Raw genomic sequence first — 27,604 nt, forward strand, 5'->3', positions numbered from 1 at the left:
CTATAATTACAAGTTGCATTACCAACCAGAGGGAATGTTTTTATGTCATCACATTCCTCTGCTATTTTAATACAGCAAAGGGTCAAAAACCATTAATAACAGGTTAGTTCTCAGTGTTTCTAAAGATGGCTAAACTTGAAACGTTTCCATAATTTAATTTCTTGTAGGATTTTTAATAGAATGGAAATTTTGCTAAATATTTTGGATATTTTCTGACATTAATCATCAAAGATTAGAATGAATTCTAATGGTCTCACGTTAAACCAAATGCATTCAATGTAGTGAGTGCAAATTTGAAAAATAGTGACTTCCAATAATCCAAATGATTTTATATTATTGTGATACAGTGGAACCTCGATCTGTCGTTTTTCAGGGGGATGGATGAAAAAAACGATGAATGCGGGAAAACGATCGATGCGGGAATGGTTGTCCGGGTTGCCTATGTCCCAGGATCCACTGGATTTTTGCGAATTATGATATTCATCAATGGATTCAAGCGAGATTTTAGCTGATTACTGGAATATTATTACTTTATCGAAACACTTAGGTCATTTTGTTGATTCGACTTATCTCTCTTTCTAATATCCTAAAGGAACAAGCTGCCTTGCTAAAAAATGTTTGCACTCCACTCGGAATTTTCACTGCTATTATGCATTTCTGTCTGATGTAAAAATTCTTATCCATCAAATGCCATTTCAAGTACACGTATTTACGAGAGAAATGTGCGTGTTATGCCTCAAACAACTGATTTCGCCGTTGCAGTGATTGGTAATGAGATGGATCAAGAAGGCCAAAAATAGTCTATTATTTGAAATGTTCCTTTCTAGCAATTAAATTTTTAATATGATTGAGGCAATGCGGCGTTAATCGTCAGCGGCACGCCCACCTGATCCTCGGCTTCATCCCACTTCTTGTTTTCACCAAGGATCTCGCTCTACTCCCACCCCTGCCGTCATGTGCTACCGTACATACCGAGGCGTTCTGCAATATTCACGTATTTCTAGCCCGTATTCTTTTCTTCATCATCAATTATTTTCAGTCCATCTTTTAAAGTTCTCACTTGTGTCTTCGGAAGGACCATGGTCCGAAGACGAATAAGAATAAAACTAATGAAAATGAAACCGGACTCCATTGAACCCACACGGAAAACACTCGCTAGTTTTAAGTCAATCCACCCGGGAAAGTACGGAACCACTCGTACGAGGTGAAGTTCGGCACTAATGCTATCGTGTACGGCGTAGGCAGAGCTTATACTGCAGAGGGTGAAGCATGACCATATGACTGCGCAATGAAATTTTTTATCCTATAGAGAAGGCAACTTACCCACTCATTTCTAACAATAAGTAGCGTAGCTCTAGATGAGCAGATGAATTCAGATTGCTAGTAGGGAGAACAAAATATCCTGAGAAGATATTGCTTCGTTAGCACCTCAGACAAGTGAGACTTGTAGCATAACTCGTAAATTGTAACCAGACGCCATGTTTTCGAAAAAAAATCCGCATCAACTGCCGTGAAGCTCACTATCAGCTGCGAGGATATCGATATTCGCCAGAAATCACCATCGTATTATTCCAACTATTTCCTTGCTTAAAATGGTTAAATAACGTTAGAAATACGTCGTGTTTGGTATCATTCTTTTTTGAATTACGTGCACATCACTAATATCTCAATCTAATAAAAGTATAATACCAATTTCCGAAATTCTTTTTTACACACCTTTTGGGCTAATCGGTGATTCATGCAGCAGTTGACCTCCAGAGGTGGGGATCTTGACGCGAGTCAGCTAAAAAAAAGTCAGCGGTCGAGAAAGGGGGAGGCGTGAAAAAGGTTTCTTTTGTTCTCGAGTAACTTGATATTTTCTTTCGAAGCTAAGGTCGTCGTAATATGATCCCTGCTCGAGCTGGGACCTTTTTTTATTTCGGAGAAGAAGAAAGCTTCAACTGGGGGGAGGCGAGTTCACTCGCTGAATGTTGAATGGAGGGGGATACCGGATCTTGGGAAATGCGCTAATGTAACTATCCCACGGCACTCTGCTTCTCCCTATCGCATTTCAATCTCCTTGGGAAGATTCAAACTATGTGTCTGTTGTTATTAGCCATAAATAACACGTTGTAAACACTTCGTCTCATTTTTATCAAACGATGAATGCGGAAAAATTATTCGACGGGACCGCGATCTTCAAACGATGAATGCGGGAAAACGATACTTCGGGGAACGATAGATGCGGGAAAAAATTACATTGTCTTTATGGAACTTAATTTGGGACCAGGAGCGGCGAACGATGAATGCGGGAAAACGATGAATGCGGGAACGATAAATCGGGGTTCCACTGTAATTAAAAACTTAAAGGATTGAGATAATGGTCGCAAATGGCAGGAATCTACAACTACCATATCACAGTGTGATAACCAATTTGTATTTAGTTTATGACATAATGGCCAAGAAATTATCAGGTACACCTTGGTGATTCTGCTAATTTGAGATATATCTTGGAACTAATAACCAGCAAAATAACTAATTTACTGTAGGAAATTATGTCTCCTCCCCATTGATTTCATAGGTGCAAAAATCATGAAAGTTCACTCTTCTGTTTTCTACAGTATAAAGGAAGAGGCCAATCTCTCAGGATAAAAGAAAAGGAATAGGAGATGACGTGTTTTGCATCTCCTCTTATTCTATATATCTCAAATAATAGGTTTCCAGCATGAAGTTTATTGCTTCATTATTTGAAGATGTGAAGTCTTCAAGGGGATGGAAAGATGTGATTTTGGGTTATTTCAATACACAAAATCTCTTTAAAGTGTTTGACTTCGCTTCACAGAATTTTCCCAGAATTCTATTTAGAATACATATATATTTGCAGCTTTATTCCTCCCCTGGATTGATTCAGAGTTGTCCCAAACATAAGGTAAGTATGTTCATAGCAACTTTTGAATTGTTAGTTTCCTCTTTTTGATTTAGTAGCACTTTTATTCTGAGCCCCAGTAATGCACTTTGAATTTGCCTTACCCAGTCCTAATTGTGGAGATATGTTGCTACAGAAGGTGAATAATAGGTATTTGATGTTTTCCTGTAAGTGCATACTTAACTGCAGCTTCAGTCTCATCCACCTCCTTGAATATGGGCTGAGGCTCCTGGTCAGAGGGTCTTGTCTATTTGACTCTGTATTGCCCACTGGGAGTTTTCTTGGTGTTGTGAATTATAATTTGCGTATTATAGGCTTTCAAAGGAAAGCTGAGGATATATTTGTAATCTGATAATTAAATCTCCCTCAGTCTAATGCTCTACCTACCTCCCGATTGAAGAAGAATTAGGTGTTCCTGTGTATTGAATGAAAATGATCTCACGAAACAGTATTTTTTTCACCATCATTTGAGTGATTGACATCTTTCATAAGCAGTGGAAAAAATGATGATATGATTCAGTCTAAAGGATGATTCATTGTAATTTCACACTAGTGGGCAGTCATTGTTTGCAGGAGCAAACAGAAGCCCTAGTAGCTGTGAAAGGAGGGAAGAGTAGGAATGGTAGAATCAGGTGGACAGGGTCTGATTGAGGACTGAGAGTTGGGGAATCCAAGGTAGCATATGTGAATGTTGAACAATTGGTACTTAAGTAAGTACTCACAAAAATTGTGGAAGAAATTTATAGCTTTCACTGTGCATAAAAATGTTACATATTCCTGTGTGTTATTGGAAAAGAATAGTATTATTTTAGAGTTATATTTATTATACAAGGTATCATTCAATAGCAATGTGTTAGTCAGTAAAGATATTCATTTTTTGAAGAAAATAGGATCTTTCATTGGCCCAATGGATTCGATGAGCTGTAGGAGGAGGAGTGCAGCCATTCATAAGCCTCTTTATCCTTAAGACCCAGGCCCATTTGGAAACTTCAGCTGCATTAGGGAATTCAATCACCAAATCTCTTGTATCTTCCTCCACAGTCCACTGGTTTTGGGAGAGAAAATTTTTATGTTAGCATTTATTCATATTTTTTTACCTCTTTGATAATTTTATGAATGCCTTATGAGCATATAAAATCGTTTCAAGCCTCACTCAAACACTCCACCAATTGGTGGAAATGCGATATATCCCTGATAAGAACTACAAATTGTAATTTCCTCTCTTGAATCTAATTCAAAATCATTTTATGTCAAATAAAACTCATTCTATGACAAAAGTGGTTTTCGTGGTTGTTGTTTCATGGTCGGTAGTATAAGGTGTCTTTGTCTAGACCTTGAAAATGACATAGGATATCGAAACCATGGTCGGTGGTGGAGTTTTATATTAAAGTGAGGAACTTACCATTTATAGTTAGGAATGTGTGAGTAGCACTTTTTGTTCTCGAGTTGAGTATCAAGTTGACTTGAAAACTACTCGCGAGTATTGAGTTGAGTATGATTATTTCTGGACCAGGAAATACAAGAATGCATGCTCCAATATATTCTCATTTTTCCAATCCCATTATGAATTTTCTATTCTAAATGCTTAGCTTGATGTAAAAAGGAAAATATAATGAGTAAAGTTGATGCTAATTGTGTCAGAATTAGGGGATGAATGAAAACTAATGTGTCTTAAATAGTTTCATAGGCACAATTGAAATTAATCAACCTCTAGTAATATGCCAACAATTTGAGTAATGTATTTGTCCAAACAGCTAGGAAGAGCCCTGAGTAAAGGTATTTGCACAGCTATAATAAAAATTGCAAAATATGTTAATGAATCATGTAATATTTGATCCTTTCAAATTCTTATACAGAAAAACCAATTGTTCTACATGCTCAGGCGGCAGGTTTTGATGTCTCCACGCTATTTACGCAAGTATTACTGCCTGCAGAAAATTGCCTTTCGCTACACCCTTGCGTGGCTGTACAAGTACATACTTTCTTGCCAAAATTGCAAGATTTGGGAAACTTGGGAATTCTTATTAATTATTATATCAACAATTTATATGGATCTTGAATTTCATCGAATTTAAGTGGACGAAGCGAGTGAAGTATAGAACTTAGCTTTAGCTTTATATAGCAAAAAAACTTTTTCACGTGTCATTTCATCAACCTCAGAAACTTGTTTTCTTTTAGTTCATGAAAGAAACATAATGCAACAAAGGAATAAACGAAAATTAACATTGGACGTGCACAGTAATCAAAAAGGCTAAAAGATTGACGTCAAACACTGGGAAAAACTGGTTTGCCCTCTAATACCTTACAGTTACATATTTTTCTTTCTTTCAGAAATCTTAAAATTTTTTTACGTATTCTCTCGGCGTTTGAGTAAAGAGAGTTGGTAGGGTGCAAAAATATCGCATAAGGAGGTATGAGCGATGCAGCAGTCTACTCAGATTATACCAAATATGCTGCTGGGTCGAAAGACGATTGGCAGCCACAGCTGTCGAAAAGGTATTTGGCACCCATGTTGACGACTATAGTGTATACAGCAAGCTGGAACTCCCAGTCCTAGGCATTAGAATGGCTTAAGGACTTTAAAACGATATGACATATATATTACTGAGTTTCATGATACATAGTGCTTCCTGACCGCAGATTGCTGGACCTACTGCCGTGGCATAGCTAGGAATTTAGTTTGGGGGTGGGTTCCAAAACCAGGGGGGAAAATTTTTGATAAACAAAGTACAATAATGGGTTTTATACTAAATTTAATACTTTTCATAATCGAAAAAACTTCATTTTTTTATATTTTGTAAATTCATGATTTTTCAACAATTTGTTTTCTTTTACAAAGGAAAATATGTAATTGTGTTTTATATTTTGGGGTGGTCTGGACCCCCCTCTGGCTATGCCACTGACCTACTGGTCTTGGCAGCTCTATAACCAAAACTACTCAACTCAACTCGACATTTTTAATGCTACTCGAAACTCTCGAGTGGAGTAGTTGGTACTTGAGTAATTATTGAGTACTTGCACATCCCTATTTATAGGTTTTATCAAGAATGCCTTATGAAAATACAATTTTCTATACATGTTTATCTTCATAAGTTATTTCTGGATAATTTATGCTTTATTATTCTAGTTATTAGCTTCTCTTACCTTTAATTGGCCAGAGTACCCAATCATTTCAACAGCTGTTTGACTGCTTACGGCTGGACTTCGAATTCTGAGTGTGTTCTCTCCTGGCCACTTGAGAACAATTGCGTATACAGTACAATCAGGATCATCACTTTTTGTAGTGTACCTATTAAAAAAAAGTAATACTTCAAGTAGGCTAAATGCAATTTCTTAGGAACTCAATTTTCTAGAGAAACTGAGTTCACTGCCATTTAGTTTTGTGTCACTTTCCTTTGAGAGACTGTAACCCAGTAACTACAGTGCTAGAATGATAATAGTATTTCCTGTATGTAATTCTATCTGCATGGGGTTTTGGGGGCTCTTCTTTTTTAATATCAGCATATCTATGGTAGAATTACATTTATTCATCAGTGAGCGCAGTCAGTATACTTAATCAGCCATATTGCTGATTCATCTAATTGAGGCATTTTGGCCAGGAGAACAACGCAAATTGTTGCAATTATTAACTAATTTCTTCCTTCTTAGGTAATCACACTGATAGCAGAGTGTATATGTAAAAGGAACTTGAGCATCTTTCTTTTCACTTACTTTACTTATAACGCTGGTGCAAATGACCTTAGTTGTCGAGGCACCCTAAACACAAATACTACTACTACTTTACTTATAACGCACAAAACAAGGCATGGTTACATATAGCAACAAACAAAGACAACAATGGTAAAGCAAACAGACTACTGGCAATATTAATATGGACCGTATAAATTAAACATAAACAATAAAAATCACACTCTCCAACACAAATATCAGTTAACGTGAATGTATAATTTGGGGTTTCGAGTTCCATTGATGTTCAGTGCATTTTGATCATTTTAATCTAGAAAAAAACTATTGTTGCAAAGGGAAACACATGCCTATGATCATTAAAACTTGTGATTGCAGTGTCAACCAAAGCAGTAGTTAGCCAGAAGATGTTGAGGAGGGTAGTGGCTGAATGGCTAAAGGATTGCGCTCCTGATCAAAGAATCTAGGATTTAGATCATGAGTAAACTCCCAAATAAATTCTTGAAGCATGAGGTGACCAAGAGAAAGAAACTGACCCTCTCCCCTGAATGTATGAACATCAGACAATTTTGATTGGGTTCAGGGTGAGCTTTACCTTCACCTATCCACACCAATCTGAGAGTTGAATCCCTGTGTTGTGAGAATGGGAAGACATTCCCTCAATAATGATTTGAATAACTCAAAATGGCATTTACAGCAGGCTTTTTTAAACTACAGCCTCAGGTAAAATTTCTAAAACCAGATATATCTCATAATTAATTTTCCCTATTGTTTGGATGGTTCTGGTAATGCAACAAATCTCTCCCTGTCAATATATTGACCTTAGTTCCCCCCTCTAAATCCACCTATGTGCACATAGGTGGATTTAGAGGGTGGGCAAGGCTCAGGGTGGGATGCCCCCCCAGACCCTTACTAAATAGGCATGGTTTTTTTAAGTACATATGAAGATACGTCTCTTTCGGGTAATACACCGCGTGGGTCCATTGTTCTCGGACGACAGTTTCGCCGACTGTAACGCCGGCGAAACTGTCGTCCGAGAACAATGGACCCACGCGGTGTATTACCCGAAAGAGACGTATCTTCATACTCATCGACCCGCGGAAGCCTGCATAAGGAATGGTTTTTTTAATTTTTTAAGCGGTCCCTTTGTCATGGCATTAGTTTTGTATTCTGGGGTATCCGTGTATCGCCCCCCCACCACCCCCCCTAACCCCCCCAAGCTCAAGGCCCTCAGCAATTCACGACTGGGCTAGACTGCCACTGGCACTTACATTTATATCTTCAAAAAATCATAAACTTACCACACGTCTGGATTGAGGGTGTCGTTCTGGAACACCCATGGCTTAGAGGAATATATTGCTTCCCCATTTATCTGCAACCACTTGCCCATCTGCCTTAGCCTCTCCTCACCAATGGGTGGAATCTTGCCATATGCTGTTGGACCTATGTTGACTAGAAGGTTCCCTGCAAATATCAATGAAGAGGGTGTACTTAGCAAAGAGTGGATACTCTAATACCTCATTTTGCCTCTTCTTTCTCTTAGCTAACTGTTATATCTGGCACAAGGGAAAAATCTGTAGCAATACATATCATTTACGTATTTTTTCAAATTTTTTTTATAAACTGTCAGAATTGTTGCTTCAAAATTTGGAAATTTTGTTAAAAGATCAAATTGCTATTTTTTTGGTCTCAAAACCATGTATTTTGGTAAAAGTACTTTAACTATGAAGAATATTGGTAAATTACTTCAAAATTGTAGTTAAATGATAATTTTCATCGATCAGTTGACTTAAAATGGTGTCATTCATGTTCACACTCAAATGTAACTGGCAACACATAATTAGCATTCCCCTTTTTCTCTATTACTGTGGTAGATGTTATGATAAAGGCTTTTATTTTAGTCAATTTGAAAGGTAGCCCTTAGCATTTTATTCAATTTTCATTCAACTCATTGTAATGAGACTTCATATCCTTAGTTTGAAAAACATATCTAGTTCTCACCTCCACAGCTTATGGTAGAAGCCAGGGTCTTCAAAAGTTCCCCTATAGTCAGATAGTCACTTAGTGAAGCTGTCCTTCGATATCCCCATGAGCTCCTGTCCAACGTCATGGCATTTTCCCACTTGTGCTGCTGCAGAGTGCCTGTGAAATATAGAGAGTCGGGAGATAAATATATATGGCAATGTTACTTAGTGTAGAGAAACCATTAGGTCAGCAGCAAGACTAATCATGACAAGTTTTCAGTTCAGTCAGAGATGGCTACCCTTACACAAACATGGAGAGCCTGATCACAACGGATGAACTTTGTAAATTGGCCAAAAATTCTGCATCTTCATTTAAGTAACCTGAAAAAGCCAACAACAGCTCCAGTACATAAATTTCTATCAATAAAAATAAGTGTTTCAAGATGCAATCTTCTGAGAGGAAAAAATCAATCAGATTGAGTTGTGAGTGGAGTTCTGATTCTCAAATTTTGTTAGGGTATATTAAGAATGGAAGAGTATACGAGATAGCTTTAAAGAGAGGTAAAACAGAAGAAAGAGAAGAATATTGTGCAAGAATCTTTATGAAATATGATGACAGGAAAAATTAGAAAGGGAAATAGGATAAGCTGTTTAGAGGCCTGGTCTTTGGCAGTGGACTCGTCTGCTGGAAGAAAATAGAGGGTGGAAAAAGAGAAGTACATGGAAGGGGGAGAGAGGCAACATATTTTAGGAAGCGAAAAAAATGGTTAAGATGAGATCCAGAGGCCAGTGTACCATTCAATTTGGATGCCTTGCAAGGCCGTACCCAGAAAATATTTTCGGGGAGGGGGGGGGGGGGGTTTATGGAATAGTTGACAAACATAAAATTATTTTTATAAGACAAATAAAATAGCATAAACGGTTAAATATACATATTTATTATAAACCCTAAAAGGAAAAGTATAAAAATATTATTATAAAATTGAATTTAGCCTTCTAGCTTTCATTGCAGCGAACAAATGAATTTACTCCTTGGTGTCGATGTCAATTCTGCAGTCCCTCAGGAGGCTCATAAGTCACTCACCTCTCTACTAATTCACAGCACTATTATTTCACACACTGCACTACAACTACACACACTGCACCAACAAATTCGCTTAGATAATTATTGACTTAAGCTGCATTGGACTAATAGATGTCCCTGCACCGCTATATAATATCGTCGTATGAGCACCAAGCGAGCATAAAGTATCTATTTAATTTTTTTCATTTCAATCCCCCTTGATCCCTCCCCTGGCTATGGCCTTGATGCCTTGATTAGTTTCTTCATTGTTTTAAACTGTTTTATCTTTAGTAGATCATCACCACTGCCATGATCTTTTAATATGTAAACCAGAGATGAAGAAATGAAAAAATCACATTGGTCAACACATAGTCAAAATGAAATTTGAGTATTTATATTGGTTAAAGCCTTATTTTTATTTACACAACTACCCAAAAATAGGAATTATCTCTTTTTGGAACGTTTGTATAAATAAATGTTTATCCCACAGTAGTAACGCAACAACTGAGCCGAATTAAATGACCAAACTTTCTTTGTAATTTTGAGCTACAATGTGTGAGATTTCGTTTCATCACAGGAATAAAAACGAAATGTTTGTTAGTTAAGTCCGTCAAAGCAACCGTACGGTTTTGTGAATTTTTTTTCATCCTAAATGTTATACTACTTGCTACTCACATGTAATACGCGTGGTGGCAGCTTTCTAGGTGTCTAAGGGACAACAATATTAAGGAAAAACACTGAAGATACGTTATATAATGATATTATTAAAGATATGATATGACCGTGGAAAAATCATTTTACTTGAGTTGGACTGTAACCCCCTAAATGATATCAGATTTTCAACCTTAATTCCGTTCTAGCCAAATTACCTTTTAATGGATTATTTCATCCTTGGTGCGTAAAACTGTACCTGTACGTGTGCCAAAGTCAAATGTACACGCATTGGTTTCATGTAGAGCAATAAACTAAATTTTAACTGCAGATTAATGGGAAAGCTCCACGAGTTTTTTTTACGAATGATTGATCGTAATAATCCTTGCTAAATTTCTCTGGGAGTCATATCCCATTGAAAATAAGTTGTTGAACTGATTAAAAATTAGGACCAAAATTTTTCAACCTCCAGCTCCACTGTAGACCCTTGCGTCGTGGTCTCTTTATGTGTAGTGGAGTTGAAAATCGAAAGATTCATATACACACCGAAGGATGTAGTTCGCCATGAAAAAATATTTGACTTTTGTTAGCCGGGATTCGAACCCGGATCTCCCGATTGCCGGTCAGGTAAAACCCATCCCAAAGTTCGCTCTAAGGAAATGGCTTGGTGGTGGAATAGGTTATCACGCCTGACCGGCAAACGGAAGGTCCGGGTTCGAATCTCGGCTAAGTCAAATATTTTTTCATGGCGAACTTCATCCTTCGGTGTATTTAACTTTGCAACCGTGCGCGTGACTGCGTACAAAGTCACTTGTTCCTGCAGAGCTTTGAAAGATTCATAGCTTTAAAGCCGTTCAGAGGGAATTTTTCCGAGCTGTGTTTCATTAGGATGTCATTTATCTCCATTTGATTGCGTCTGCTACCCTTCATCAGGACTCAAACCGGCAAAAAATTGACTTAAAAGGACATGGGTGGGGGGTTCTAGTCGCAGTAGGTAGTCTGCCTTTACGCTGAGCGACGCGACGTCACGGCGCCGCGTGAGAGGCAGGAATTAAGTGGCCTTACACCTTCTGCTCGACCGGTGTTTTTGTCGTATTACTCGCTGAAAACTTGTACTATCATCTTGAAATTTCCAGAGTGTATGAAGTACACCGCGTTCAAAATTTTCCCCTATCTAAAAATTTAAAAAAATATATTTTCCCTTTCAATTATTTTATTGGATGTATATTTTTTAATTATAGTAATGATAATAATAGTTGTTTTATTGTTCCAGTAAGAAATGTTTGTCTTTATTTATTACCCGTCACAAAATTAACCGTATGCAATAAAATGGCATTATACTTAATAATGAAATGTATTTATTATATGAAATGGTAATTGGATACAAAATACATAATTGATTCTATGACAAGAATACCTCTACAGTATAGAAACAGTTAACCTGGAAATATTTTTTTAAATTTTAATTTGAGACAAACAGGTCTTTGTTCACTTTTATTTCCAATGGCAACTTATTGAACAACTTAAAACTCCTATAGATTGGCCCTCTGCAATATGAAGCAGATATCTGTTGTTTGCTGTAGAAAGGAGATAAAGCTGTCCTTAATTGCCTCAGGCTTCGAATTTCTAGTAGCTCCAAGACCTATTCGGGTAAGATCTGTGTGATGCTTCCTGTTCGGACGTAGCAGTTTTCGACCTATCTTCCAGCTTTCCTTGATTTTATGGATTAAGTCTTTTTTTCTCCAGATTCCCATGCTCGCTGCGTATTGCGTATTCAAGGTGTGACTTGACGATTACGAAGTAGCCCCCTCACTCTCGCTGTAGGCCTTTGTGTGTAGTTAGTTTTGTACAGAATTAGTAATAGGATAGTTTCCTTCATCAAAGAAAACGAAAAGCATTGATTGCGATTCGTTACCCACCATTAGTGTATTCAAAATATACAAATTATTTCGTTTTAGAAATAGTGGTTTGGACGAATGGCAACGGTCCATTTTTATCCTCAATTGAAAATGGCCAGATTGGCGCCCATGCGATGCCACTCCACGTGACGTCACAGGGACCTAGTTTCTATACGAGAAGATAGGAGTTATACATCGTCCGAGGTTACCAATGCATGCATGAGGCGTAGAGCTCAGGGAAACATGTCTTAATAATCACTTATTAACACTGGCTAAGGTCGGAAAGTTTTCTTCATTTGATAAGGTATTAATAATCCTTATTAAGACAAGCGCTACCATCCAGCAGGGTTCTCAGCTACCCGCTAGCAGCCTGCGTCGTATCAGCGCTAAACCTCTCCTCAAGGTCACCTCACAGGGGGGCAGCGGGAACCAGAAATAAGTCTCACGGAGAGATTTCCCGGCATTCATACTTACGCGTCGCGTTTTCGCGCGCTTGAAAATTTTCACTTTTCATTTAATCGCGAAAAATAGATATCATCATTTAAAAATCTAAATGCGTGAAAGACGTACTCCAGGTGTAATAATCTTTCTATTTAGGAAATAAAAAAATAATAGGAAACCACCCTATTAGTACTCATTTAACAAGGAGGTTAGACCCGTTTATTTGTCAGGGAAGACGTAGTAGATCCTTTGAAAAGGCTTTTTCCGGGTCGAATCGAAATGAGAGGGTGAATTACCCTCGCGCCCTCTTGCTTTAAGCACTTTGAAATCGATCGTCATGCCCTCGTTCTCTTTCGTGCATAAATGAGTTTTTCGACCGATATGAAACACGCATCAGAAATTACTTCGGACCCACCACACGGAGTTTGCACTGGAACGTCAACAAACAAACTGTCATTAATCTGGACTTTGAAATTTCGCATTGAATGAGATAGGTTCACTTTAGTGGAATCCGTAACGAATGATTTACTCGTATGAACGTTTTGCCATAATTGGCGACATCGATTTTTAGTACAAAAATTAGGTTACACAGAATGTGGGTTATTCAATCCTTTTATTGCGAGGATAATAATTTTTGTATATGCAATTGAGAGCATCGTGGCGCTATTTTCATGTAATAAACTTGATTTGATTTCAAATACGCCTTTCACATGCTAATTACTCACAAGCATACAAATTAATCATAGAACCAAAAGCCTTATGGAACACAGTATAATGAGCTGCGGAAATCAACAAAAAATATGCTTTTGTACTTAGGTCTATGTATAGAATCTGTTCCATGACTGAGATGCAATTTTGTACTTTTGTATTATTATCTTTGAATGAAAATTTTATCTAATTTAATGACAAACAATCATGTTATAATGTTTTATTTTTATTTTTTTATTATTATTTTTATTTATAAATTAAATACTTACATATAAAGTGGAAAGTTGTGTCTGATTCACTGGTAAACAGCAGTAAAGTATCTCAAAAAAGACATATTTGTTGTACGAGCTGAATATAAGAACCGATAAATTTCCATAAATCGCGTCAAAGATTCTAACTCACCGGGATTGTATCTGTCCTGGCAGGAGAAATATCCGCCATGAGTGCACCCCGTGCCTTGACCCCAGCGGTCATTGGTGACCACCGTATCTTTCACAGGGCTCTCGTTATACAGCCACGCCAGGAATTCCTGCGACGTGAAATAGCTGTCCTTTGCTTCCCAGTCACCGTCGGACCATATCACCTCCGGCTTATATTTCATGATCTGCGAAGCGAAAGAAATAATAAAATTTGATTTTCTATGGAAAAACAGTTGTTTTTCCAAAAAAAGTGTAGAATACATAAAAAGTAAAATAATAAGCTTTTCATCAGTCAAGAATAAATCGCGGGTGCTGAATACGTTTATTCGAAAGTAGCACGCCATCCGGCGTTGCTAGGGAAGGAGATGTGGGAAACTTGGAAATTGTAATTCATATTAAGATGGCAAGATTTTCAGGCAAACGAAAAACGCAGGAATGATAATGGTATACATATGTAACAGCAAACAATGGATAAAACGATTTCCGCGCACGAGATCAGCTTATCGTATCCCCACAACATTTGATCATTATTATGTGTGTCCGTACTTCACAGACCAAAAACTTTGTTTGAACGCTCGACCCAACAGAAAAATTTGCACCAAGGGGTTAATAGAGCGTAGAATCAGTTGACTTATGCTTTCTCTTTGAGCGTGTCAAGAGGTGTGTCTATCCGGCAGGATGTACACCCACAGAAATTGTATGACTTGATATAACAACCGGTAATGAGAAAACCACGCAATGGACAGACACAACCGAAAGTATCTCTACGGAAATCGAGAGCATGAAATGCACCTGTGTTCTAACTATATATATGCACACTGTTACTATATATATTAATGTTTTTGGAAAAAGTGTGTATTTTTAAAACATCTGTTTTATTTTATTTTTTTCAGTGGTGAATCATGTAATAGACTAAACCATAGCTTTTAAACAAATTTCTACCGGAAAAAATTATGTCTGTTTGTCTGTCCGCTATGCGTTTCCAAACAGTTGCACGGATTGCGACCGAAGTTTTACTCGTAATAGGCGAACCCTAAGCTGTTAAACCCCATAGTAGGTACTATTATCGGTTGCATCCGACGCGACCTTTGCGTCGATTTCTCATTATATTTTGTTACGTTTCGTCATACAACTTCTGCGGTTGGACATCCTGCTAGGGAGGCACACCTTTTCACATGCTGAACGGGAAAATACAACTCAAATAACACCACGCCTACCTATTAATCCTCTCGATACAAACTTATTTGATGGATTATGAGTTCACAAGACGTTTTTGATCTACACACGCACGGGCACACATTGAAATCAATGCTGTGGAGTTGGATATAAGCAGAACCCGTGCGCATTATGCGTAAGTAGTTTTATTCCATTGTTTACTGTTCAGCGTGCCTCACAATCTTGCATGTGACCATGAATTCCAAGTTTCCCACATTTCTGGGAACTATCTTTCCCGAGATTTGCCGAGTAACCTGCTAGTATTTACCTAAAAATAAATACCACGAGACCGTTTTGCCAAAACAATGTGTGCGTTCGATACGCATTTTATTTTATAATGGTGCTATGGCTTTGATTTAATACAGTGAAGTGTCTTTATAACGAACGCCAGTGTAACGACATATTCATTATAACGAACTTATTTTCCCTCCCGTATGACGAAATTTCCCGTATAACGAAATTTCAGTTTCGCGAACTTACTTCGGTGGTCCGTAGGATTTCGTTGTATAGACATTTCACTGTATATCTATTGTAGCGCATAATATTTCGTTATATAATGAAGATCATAATTAAAATATAGCACAATTATTTCAGCACCTCGATCACCCCAGTCACTTTTCTGGTTCCTCTAGGGAATCAAGGGTAACTTACCATTTCCTTCAGCTCAGGGAGCATCTTGTTTCGAACAAACTCGTTGGTTTCAAATTTGTTGTTCTTGTCCTTGAGATATATTGGGTTGAACCACTCAAAGAGTGAGTAATAGGTCCCAAATTTCAAGTTTTTGGCTCTTACTTTTGCCGCCAACTCCCCTGGAAAATACGTAAAAATTAGGTCAAAACATGTACGCTGAAGATAAACTGATAATTTGCTGGAGTAAGATGTCCAACATTGCCCACTACATTTAAAATTTCAAATGATATGACTGTTTCTGATATTTCAGTTCACTCTAGGTTTTAATAATCAGTCTTTATAAATTCATCATGTTGCAATAATTGCAATATATCATTCATATTTTATAAATTTTCTATGCCTCTTAGAGATTCAATATGGATTTGTAAACCGAGAATAGATAGAATATTGGGAGGTAAAATTTTCGTATTGAAGATACAGGTAAATTATTATTATGGTCTACTCTATGTATCTATAAAATCACTGCATGATAGCAGAAGTTTTAAACAAGTAATTCGTCAAGAAACCAGAGAAATATGACCCGTCGAGCAGTTATGATGAAAACCATTTTGAAATATAATGAAAACAGTATCTTAAACGAAGTAAGAGTTTGTTAAAATGAATGTGTTAGGTCTGCGAATTTATTAGCTTGAAACTTGATGGATATAAAAAAACGGAGACTTGACTCATTTAAGTATACCGAGACTAGCCACGGTGATAAATTTACGGGGGTCTCCCGCAGTGCACAAATTGTTCGTAAAATCCACAGAGATAAAATCATTCGCTTAGACAGGGATCCCGGTCAAGGCGAATGATTTTTTCTCTGTGGATTTTTCGATTATAAAAATTTTTAGCCTCATTAAGTTTTGCACATACCTAACAAATCCCTTTTTGGTCCCACATCCATTGCATTCCAGTTGTACGTGTAATTCGAGGGCCACATTGTGTATCCCTCGTGATGTTTACTGGTCAGCACCACGTACCTTTTCATCCAAGGTTCGGCGTCCAAATCCATGTCGTCGAGTGGATCAAATGAAAAAAATATATTTAATTTATAACATATTAGCATATGTTGGTAATGATTGAATAATCCATGCTCTCCAAAATTAAGCAAATTTTCATCGCACCTTGTGTATTTTTTTAGGTGCATTTGTCTTTGCTACGGTTTATCTTATCTCAGGGGTCTCCAAACTATGGCCCGCGGGCCACATCCAGCCAGTCAAACAAATCCCTGTGAGTTAACTTAACAATTCTTACAATAGGGTAGTTTCCTTCATCAAAGAAAACGAAAGTCATTGATTGCGATTCGTTACCCACCATTAGTGTATTCATAATAGGTATACAAATTATTTTGTTTTAGACATACCGGTTTAGACGAATGGCGATGGTCAATTTTATCCTCATTTGAAAAAGGCCAAATTGGCGCCCATGCGATGCCACTCCACATGACGTCACAGGGACCTAGTTTCTATACGAGTAGATAGGAGTTTTACATCGTCTGAGATTACCAATGCATGCATGAGGCACAGAGCTCAGGGAAACATGCCTTAATAATCACCTATTAAAACTGGCTAAGGTCGGAAAGTGTTCTTCGATTGATAAGGTATTAATAATCGTTATTTAAGCCAAGCGCTACCAGCTAGAGGGTACTCTGCTACCTGCTAGCATCCTGCGTCGTATCGGTGCTCAAAGCCTCGCCCCAAGGTCACCTCACTTGCGGCAGCGGCAACCAGAACGACGTCACACGGAGTTTTCCCAGCATTCATACTTAGCCGTCGTGTTTTCGCGCGCTTGAAAATTTTCACTTTTCATTTGATCGTGAAAAATAGATATCGTCATTTAAAAATCTAAAAGCGTGAAATACGTACTCCAGGAGTAATAATCCTTCGATTTAGGCAATAAAAAATAATAGGAAACCACCCCATTTCATCCGGCTCGCCAAACAAATCCCTGTAAGTTAACCTAACAATTGTTACAATTAGCCCATCTAACCCTGAACTTGATTTTAATGAAATTTTGAGGTCAAAACGACAGTATCATTCTTCACTCTGATTTTGTTGCATAAAACTGAAGGCAGGAATCTATTTAGTTTATCCTAATTTTTTTCACCAAGATATTTTAAAATTTTTCCATGTTTATACTCTAATTTATGAGGAAATTAAATAACTGATACTGAATTGTTTTATTTTTATTTTTATTCTTTCAGCCCGCATAAATGTGGGAAATATGTAATGTGGCCCTTACATTGAAGAGTTTGAAGACACCTGTCTTATCTGGATGGGTAAATTTACCTCCAAAAAGAGCCACGCTAAATTATTGTTTCCTTCATTAGTTAGAATTTCACGACAGAACTTGGGAAAACAGTCAAAAGTAGATAGATATTTAAAAGTCATTAGATGAAAATATCTTAATGGAGTGGACTGTTATACGGGAGTGAAGGCTCGAAGGTAAAAGGAGAACTTGAGGCTGCTGAAATGAGATTGAAGTTCTTCTCTTGAATCGCTTTTCTATCGCCTCCCTTAACACCCGAGGGCAATATTTATTTGCTCTGGCGATGATTTTTTACTCTAGGAATAGTATAACTTTCCCAGGTTCTGATCATACATGCTCCATGAAAAGGGAGGACGGCTATCCTCAAGCTTCATCTTTCAAACGGCTCTTCCAACAACGGAATTCAAACCGAGAAAATCAGCGCGCGCCTAATTAGCCTAATTATATAAAGAATAGAAGCTCTGTGGATCATATGGACCCGAAGACGGGGGTGGAATGGGCACGAAACTGTCTTACACCAAAAAAGGGTCGACGCGGCATTAACGCGAAAAACTATTATCAATTTAATCGCCGCGGAAGGCTCCGTATCAATTTTAACCTCATATCCTTACCTGGCCCCGGATTGGGAGAATATTTCGGCCCATTCCGCGGGGTTGAAGAACTCAGCCCGGAAGTCCCGCGCGAAGTCGGCATACGTGAAGTCAGGGGGGTAGAACTTCTTCATGAAATCCACGTCGTAGCTGTTTCCACCTGCGAAAGAAACACACGGGTTAGATTATTTTTGTGCTCAGAGTTTGCTGACTTAGCCCCTAGCACACACACCAATTTTGGACGGCAGGTAAAATATCGGCCGTCCACATACCAATAGTGAACAATGGGAGGGCACGAGAGATTGCACACACACCGATCACGCGCCGTCAAGGGCAAAATGCCAGTTAGCTGCCGGCCATTGTCACTATGGATCACCGGTGCCGGCTCAAAAACAGCAACTTATCGTTTCACCGGTAAAAATCCGGTGTGTGCGCAAGCATCACTCCTCCGGTAAAATATCGGCCGATATTTACCGGCCGTCCAAAATCGCTATGTGTGCAAGGGGTCTTAGGCAGGTGGTGGTGGAAAACCCGGCTTAAAGTGTTTGCATGCTATAATGCAGGTCACGAGTTCGAATCCCTCAAGGGTGGATATTTCACCATCCGGGATTTGATCTTTCAGCATGTTGAACCACTTTGATATACTTAAGAGATGTGCAGTATATTTTCCCAATTTCGCGTGGCAAAAAGTTATCTGAAGCTTGATTATTTGACGATGCAACCATTCTTCTCTGCCTGCATGGGTACAGAGAATGCTGTTTTTATTTTTAAGTATTTTTATTTTTGCTGTTTTTATCTTTCCAGGTATTTTTACTTCTGTTAAAGTAACAAAGTTTCTGTTATTGATAATGTGGAGCCCTTCCACCACGTCCAAGCTTCAAGTTTCGATTTAATCTACTGGTAAATTTTCGTCGATACGTCAATACATACATACGAATATTATACATTTCTTTAGTACGATGCTAAAGTTTAGAGTAATTGTTGGATTTTGCCGAACAGACAGTAGTTATTATAGATTGGTCTCCATACGAGTTTTTTTCCGAAATCTGCCTGAATTTCCGATTTTTTTTTAACTTCAGGGCCCTAGCGGTAGTAGCACAGAAGTAGTTATTATTATCCGATGTGTAGATAATTTCGAATCTGAGACTCTGATTTGAGTCCACAAGTTTGATAGCTAACAATAAGAGAAGGTCAATGTCCCTGGGCTCGTTGTCTCTTAAGAGGATGTCCCAGGTGTAGTCTCCACAAGTAAAAAAATATCGGGGGCTGAAGCCCTTGAAGGCCCCCCTGGTAATTTGCCTGCGCAGACGAATTTCGTTCCTGAGAGTAACATTTCTTCCTAGGTTGAAAATTAACTGTATGAGTGAACACTATTTCGTGCTGGGACGAAGCTTCGTCTTCTAGTTCCGCCCTGAGTTAAAATTAAATATATTCGTTTTGTTTTGACTGCCAACTCTGTCAGAAGCATTGTGACATCTGGTGTCACAACCAAAATGACCAGCCCACGACAGCTTGTTCAAAAATAAACAGATGTTAGCCTGCACGTAGGCGCTCAAGGCCAGATGATATGAAATGTACGAGGTGTACGTGCTGTGTTTGAAACGGAAAACTTGAGATGCGTTGTTATTGCGAAGGACGACCGTCGACTGAGTTTGTTCCCTACGTTTAGGCCAGCGTGTGCAGATTTTTTTTATGAAGGACATGGTTTTAGTGCATTGTGCAACAGCCTTTCTTTTAGTACATTTTATTACGCGTATTATGAAGCATTAAAAAGTGGTAACATGATTTGTGGAGAGGATGACGCTCGTATGATTATTTATGGGAAAAAATATTGGTTTAAATCAGGATTCAAACTAGTTTACGCACATTTTCCTGATCGCTGTGTCGAAAACCTTATTGGCCAGGTGTCTTACTCTAACATCATATTTTTCCATTAGTATTTCAAATCATGATTTATTCATAGATACTGTTTTATTAAATTTTGATTTCGTTAATATTGTGACAAATATAGCTATAGTTTTTTGCTCTTAAAATTTGGGAACATAAAGTTATTCTACCTTCCAGCGTGGTTTTTTTTCCTATTTTTACCTAAATTGAATATTTGAGTTTGGATGCATCGGTTCATGTAGTCCGATGCGGAAAAATGTACCTACCGAGATTCGTCAGTTACTTTTCTTTCGATTAAGACATTTTTCCGATCCACCTTACTGTATATTGAGATTCAGATACCAGCTAGATGTATGGATTACATATTTCGAAAATAATAAGTGGTATATTTCTTTTCCTCTCTCTTTCGTTGGAGATAATTTAAAACTGCCTACGAAGTTACGCGGGATTCGAACCCTGACATAACGAAAGAGGGCAAAAATGTGTTTGGTGGTTGCTACAATGTATTTAATTGAAAATTCGTTTGGTGTTTACTCTGGTTTTCCTATCCATTTCACATGCTTTCACTAATTTAACTATTTCCTTTAACGTTTCACTTATTTCCTGGCGAATTGTAGGACGTTCTTTCGAGAAATGAGGCGTACGTCTTCTCTCTATTATTTTACATTGTTAACTAAACAAACTGATATTTTATGAGAACGCATAACTCCCGCTCTACTAACGGTATATCGTTTCGATTTATTGACGTAAAACTGTATAAAAACTTACTATGTTCTTTACATAATTCTATAAGCATTTTAGTGTAGAAATCTTTGAGTATTTTCTCCTTGTTCAAATTTTCACAGCCGAGATAGAATAATTATTATTTCATTTTATTTCCCAGCGATTTTTAAAAGCAAATATAGGACACGTAAAAATACTGCACATAATGTAATCAGGCAAATATATATATATTGTAATGGTGAATTACCTTTAAAGGCTCACGGATTAAATATTTCTGCGCCGGATTCCATATGCATGGTCTGTATTCTTTAACGTAAAGCGTGGAAGACTTATTTCGCGTGTGAATTTTTCTCCATTTTATGAATTTTAATGAAATTCCTTTTTCAAAATGTGTATATTAATAATTTTCAATAGATAAATTGTCATAAACTTCAATATTTAAAAAAATACATTAAAAAAGTAAAAATACCTACTCATAGTTTTTTTTTAAAAGCTAAGGCATTTGAAAACTCGTTCTCAATTCTTGTTTCATTCGTTGTTCCCTCTTCTCACGGCATTTCTTCTCTGCCCAGTTGTGCATACTTTATATGAGGGGGATAGAAGCCAAGGGGTACAAGTGACTTTTCTCTAAACAGTAAGGTACAAAAATTGATGGAAGAAATGTACAAAAAATTGGTAGCCGAGGGATACGAGTTACTCTCTGTTTTATGCTAACATCGAGTGGAAAATCAAATGCACTACTAAATATCTAGTTGATCTCGTTTTTTCTCTTTGCCTATTTTCTGTACCTAAATCTGTTTAGAAACAAAATCACCTGTACCCCTTGGATTCTCATCTCCTCATATATAGTAAGAGCGTGATGATAGGAAAAGCGTTATGACGTGACGGATCGGACGCTTTGCTACCCATGTATTCTATAACTTTAATATTACTTACTGGACGCGCCTTAAGAAGTATTATCGTCAATAACACCCCTAGTAGACCTGAAAAAAATCCATAAGAAGGAACTGCTTTGCTACCCCAGTAGCGGATACAGAAAAAAACTTAAGGGCGCTAAAGATATTTTGAGCTACCTATATTTTTATCGTAATGAAAAATAATCAAGTTAAATGCAAAGTTTAAGAAAGTTTTCTTATACTGATTATACACATATACAATACAGTGCAAATACAAATCTTATGACATAAAAAAGTTACAATTGTGGTCCTGCAATGTTTGGCAATGAAGGCGGCCCCGCAGAGGGGAGGGCGCGCCCCCTGCGCCCCCATATATATCCGCCACTGTGCTGACCGGAGCTTTTGGACCCCAAGCTCCCGTAAATCTAGATAAATGTTTTTTGAAGTTTTGCTCACCTTTCCAATGCTCCCAGAACCATTCTCCCCTGCCCGGGACGGCGTACACTCCCCAGTGGAGGAAGATGCCGATCTTGGAGTCGTCGAACCAAGGGGGCAAAGGTCGCGAGTCTATACTCTCCCAGGTCGGTTGGTATATGGAAAGTGCCACATTTGACACCAACAGGGTGATCACAGTTACCAGAATACGATTCATTTATTCGGCGCGGAGAAAGAAACTCAAAAACAACCGTGAACTACAGAGTACGTGTACCAACTGCCAAAAATATATCCCTACGTGCTTTCTTTCTGAGGTCGGCATAGCTTCTGAGTTGAAGAGATTAGGCTCGATTTCACTCACATATCTCGAGGCCAGTTAAAAACATTTGCTTGAGGCATGGCTGTCGTGAGTTTTGGTTCCTTCAAGAAGTAGACGAATGCCGTCAATTAGAAAAGGAAAAAGTTTCCAGGTATTTAGTGCCCCGATGAGCGCGCTCTATCCGCCCTCGGGTTATTATCAAAAAGTACACTACAAATTGAAGGAAATTTTCTCTGGTTTCCAACCGGGTGTGTTTTTGCGTAGTTGCTCCCAACGCTTCAACGGCTGAGTCTGCTTTCACGTTAGGGGTATAAGGTACTTCTAGATTCTTTACGGTATTTTGTTAATTTATTTATATACTATTATCTATTTTTATTTCAAGGATATGAATAAATAAATGAACGAAATACCGTTAAGATTCAACCCCTGTAGACGATGGTAGACTCAGCCGTTGAAACGTTGGAGGCAATTACCCAAAACCACATCTGGTAGGAAACCCGAAAAGTTTTCCTTCAAGCTATACGCCGGGAAAAACTCAAATTTTACACTACAAATTCTTCGTCTTTTATATCCCCAGGGAAGCTAGGGTAGAGCACTCCTCTGTTAATCTTGGAGGTGCGGGTTCGAAAACCGGTTGAGTGAGTTTCTCTTGCAATTCAGAGCTTGACTTTATGTTTCATTGGTCTCCACTGGTCAATTATTACGACCAGTGGAGATCTTGATCGTAGGCTGCAGCTATTATTATTATACGGGTCAGCATAATCGTCTACAAAGCACAAAATTATATACATTCTAACATAGTCTTAGTTCTAGGCTAAATATGCTGTGACCTGCAGTAGATTTAAACACGCAGCGCAGTTATCCTCTTGGTATGGGTTCGTATCCTTCGTTACTTTTTTCATACCGTGCATTGATTTTGCACACCGTCCAAGGCTATTCATTATTAAATCGTAGATATTCATTGTTCAATCGTTGCTTGAAAGTAAACGACATCCGTGACTGCGGTATCATACAATTATTTACGACAGAAGTGATTGATTATCTGTTATGAAATGGATGATTTCTGAAGCTCCTATGCCCTTACTAGTGAAATAGTGACAGACAAATTTGCCTCAATAAATCAATCTGAATTATTTCCGCCACTTGGGCGAGGTAAATGTTCACGCTGTGTTTTGATAACACTCCAAGCAGGTGCGAATGTACCAGTAAGGCTTGGTGGTTGCGGGTCATTATATCTCGTCCCACCCTCCTCCATTAAGAATGATTTTTCTATGAGTTGCGCGAAAAATCTTCAGAGAAAAAATCATTCGCTTTGACCGGGATCCTGAGTTAGATTTTTCGCACAATTCGTGCATTGCGAGTGACTCCGTAAAGTTGTCACCGAGGCTATTCCCGGTATAGTTAAATTATCTATGGGTATTTTGCGTGCAGCCATTATGTGGATATGGTAATAAAATTTGGGTAGGATTTTCTTTCATCGAAAATTGATGCTACCGACTTATTTAGTACAACTGTATTTCCTCCACATTTCGAGGGTGTATAGCCGCCTGACGAGGGTGGAGAGGGGGTCATGACCCTCATGTGCCCCTCTTGCATCCGCTGCTGACACCAAATAATCTTAGTCCCAACAATACTTATATCATTCTCCGAGGTCGTCCCCACGATGGCAAACTTCCGCATCTACTGCATCCATTTAGTCATTCTTCCAGTACTCGCCTTACCCATTTAGCGTCTTAAAATATCCTAATTTGAATAAAGGGCCTCTTGCGTACTAAACTTGACTGTTGTGTATTACAGCTCATAATTCCTTGAGTGTTTTATATATTTTTCAAAACGCTCTTTTTAGATAAACAGGGTGTTTTCTAGGGGAAAATTTTAAATAGTAATTTTCCAGTTTCATTCGAAAAAAGTTATAGCTATATTATTTTGTTTACAAAGCTCAAAACAACATTGCAAACAAGATAATAACCATGAAGGAGAGAGGATAAGGCGGCCCAATATAAAATACATTGCTGGTATTCAAATTAAAGCACTGTCGATATGTATCTGTGTATCTGGTAGCATACATTTTGGCTCTTCCGTCTCATAAGGTTGCCGACCTCTGGCTTCGTGGGTTGGATTCTGATCAAAGGGTTTCAGTTTCAATCCCACGTGAAGTCTTCGGACTCCTCCAAACAGAATCCTGGAAGTGCGATGCGGCCCATGGAAATTAACTGGCCCTCCTCCCCTGGATGTGTGGAGTTCACATGCCTGTGGCTTAGTCTGGGGTGAGCTCCACCCTCACCTACTCAAACCAACCTTCGGGATGAATGACTGAGTGAAGGTATTTTCGGAGCCCCCTGAAAGTCTGAGGAAAAATCTCCTCTTTGCCTCACCTAAACTTCCCTAATGTATGAGTTACCTAAGGTCATCTCGGTGCCAGTATGATGGCTTGGTGACTAGAGCACTTGGCTGCTAATCGAGGTGTTCTAGGTTCAAATATCGGGTGAAATCTTCGGACGCCCTCAAGTGAAAATAATTAAAGTGCGATGCGGCACGTGGAAAGGAACTGCCCATGGCCGGTTCTTGACATTTTTCTTGTTTAAGCGAACAACATGGCGCGACCCCCTCAAAAATACCCTCAGAGGTAGAAGTGTTTCTCTCTGGATAAATTTTAAAATAAATGCAATTACTTTAGGAATAAGAGTCGAGAAAATTGATGATTTGAGGCGTAACTTTCAGGTGAACTCTACAGAGGTCCATCGCAACAATTTATACCAGGCTTAGAGGGGGAGGGAGGAAGGTAACTAGGTTGAACGGATTGGTCAACAGAGATGAGGGAGGGGGAAAGAACTTGGTCATAAGGTAGAAAGAAGTTAGGGGGAGGAGGCTCCCTTAGGGAGGGTATGGCTGGTGGAAGGGGAGGAGGTTCAAATGAGAGAGAGGCCGAAGGGTCCGACACTGGGCTGTGCTAACAACATAACGAACCCTTCGGCTTCTCTTTCACCTGAACCCTCCCTCCACCTGCCATACCCTCCCTTAGGGAGCCTCCTCCCCCTTAACTTCTTTCTACCGTATGACCAAGTTATTTACCCCTCCCTCATCTCTGTTGACCGATCCCTTCAGCCTAGTTACCTTCCTCCCTCCCCCTCTAAGCTTGGTGTAAATTGATGCCATGGACCTCTGTAGAGTTCACCTGATGATGACGTCTTACGTAGAAACCATGGTCGTGTGAATGTGTGAATAAATATTTCATGTGAAAGCACAAAGTTTTATCTTTTTTCATTTTTCATAAGGGTCGAGATTTAAATATCAGCGTGAACTTATATCGTGCTTGCTCTTATATATTGCATGTGATATTTTTAGGGCTCAAAAAACCAGCGATCAGGCGCCCCCTTTTGCTTGGCGCCGTACATGGCCACGTACTTTGCTTACCGCTTCAGCCGGCCCTGACCATACCCTGGATATACGAAATTCTGCTGTCTTTCCTTCTCGTTGAAAGTGGATATTAGCAGCTATTCGCTCTAAAGCCTTTGAAGAGCGTCTTCCACGAACCGACCAATCAGGACGCACCTGGCCAGAACCAAGGCCAATATAAGACGAGCATAAAATCTAGCATCCGACACCAGGGGTGCAGCTAAGAATTAAGGCTAGGGTGGTCTTAGGCGTCAGTAATACTTAGGGGTGTGGGGGTATTGCATATCCTCCAGGGTAAGCAGGAGTTGCGGGGGCCCTCCTCCAGAAAATTTTTAAGGATAATGGTTCAAAATGGCGAGTTTGACGGCTTTTTGAGGGATATTTGATTAATCCTAACATTATGCTATAAGTAATACTGATCCAATTAAGTAAAATGGATTAAACTTAAAAATTTATCTGATCTCTGGAGGGGGGGGGTCATCCCCCAAATCCCCCCCTCGCTGTGCCACTGTCCGACACTTCAAACTTGAAGACGCTTGCTGCAACGCTAGCGAAAATGTCCACACGAAGATGAATCGACGCGGAGGACAACCAGGAAACCTTTCTACGCCAACTGCACCACTCCGCGGAAGCCTACATCAACACTCCCGCTTTAAGGGTACAATTTAACGAATACGGAAGGTGCGAGGAAATAAGTGAGGTCTGTCAAGCCTACTTACCCTTCCAATTGCTCCAGAACCATTCTCCCCTACCCGGGACGGCGTACACTCCCCAGTGAAGGAAAATCCCGATCTTGGAGTCATCGAACCAAGGGGGCAAAGGTCGCGAGTCTATACTCTCCCAGGTCGGATCGTAGTTGGCGATAACCGCCGAAGACGTCAAAAGGACGCCTAAAGCCACGAGGTGGCTGAGCATTGTCCTGCGATCAGTAGCACACCACGAAGTTGCAGCGAGCGAACGCAAATTCGTTCCTGTTGGCTGTAGCGGATACACAAATCTCCTGCTCCTTCGCTGTTCACCCGTAGACTGTCACATAACAGCGTGCCTGGAGATTACGCTCGTCTAATTCCTCCCGATTATCTCATGAATCCCGTTCTTTGTTTCCTTATCTGAGGGGTAACTTATCGAGGAGATTCTGTGTATTGACTAAGAAGGATTATGTCAGTTTATCTTTGGTAAGCTTGTATAGGTATGGTGTTGACAAGGCTAATCTGATGTCACGTGGCAAGGATAATTCTTACCCGTTTGCACTTGCTTTTTTTTTGGAAAAAAAATTATTATCTATTCAATCTATCTACTTATATAATTTTTATTCCTACCTCTCCATACTTTAATGAAAAAGTAAGCGGAAAACTACAGCTGAAATCCGAGAATTATTAAAGTTCTCAATTAATTTAAATGATTAAACCGTTTTATTATCCGCGCATGTTATCATTTGTGTACTATCATATTTTTGAGTCATGATTTAAT

The 27,604-nt window shown here is 38.8% G+C and overlaps 1 protein-coding gene across 1 annotated transcript; it reads right to left on the reverse strand.

Moving 5' to 3' along the window:
- Positions 1-3,630: 3,630 nt before the first annotated feature.
- Positions 3,631-27,176, reverse strand: LOC124168287 (alpha-L-fucosidase-like). Its single transcript, XM_046546437.1, has 9 exons — positions 26,854-27,176; positions 18,500-18,638; positions 16,494-16,600; positions 15,600-15,757; positions 13,717-13,918; positions 8,591-8,731; positions 7,891-8,053; positions 6,050-6,194; positions 3,631-3,950 (listed from the first exon to the last, which is right to left on the reverse strand). Exons 1-9 carry the CDS (start codon positions 27,047-27,049, stop codon positions 3,759-3,761), a joined length of 1,443 nt encoding a protein of 480 aa, XP_046402393.1. The 5' UTR covers positions 27,050-27,176; the 3' UTR covers positions 3,631-3,758.
- Positions 27,177-27,604: the final 428 nt, after the last annotated feature.

This window comes from Ischnura elegans, chromosome 11 (assembly GCF_921293095.1).
Source record: "Ischnura elegans chromosome 11, ioIscEleg1.1, whole genome shotgun sequence".
In the NCBI taxonomy this organism is placed as follows: Eukaryota; Metazoa; Arthropoda; class Insecta; order Odonata; family Coenagrionidae; genus Ischnura; species Ischnura elegans.

Bases quoted from the DNA above. Each gene is read 5' to 3' on its own strand.
- LOC124168287 (XM_046546437.1), bottom strand. From the start codon at position 27,049: ATGCTCAGCCACCTCGTGGCTTTAGGCGTCCTTTTGACGTCTTCGGCG. The intron at 16,601-18,499 runs GTAAGGATATGA...TTGGATGAAAAG, and splicing joins TTCTCCCAATCCGGGGCCAG to GTACGTGGTGCTGACCAGTA. The intron at 15,758-16,493 runs GTATGTGCAAAA...CGTATTTTCCAG, and splicing joins ACCAAAAAGGGATTTGTTAG to GGGAGTTGGCGGCAAAAGTA.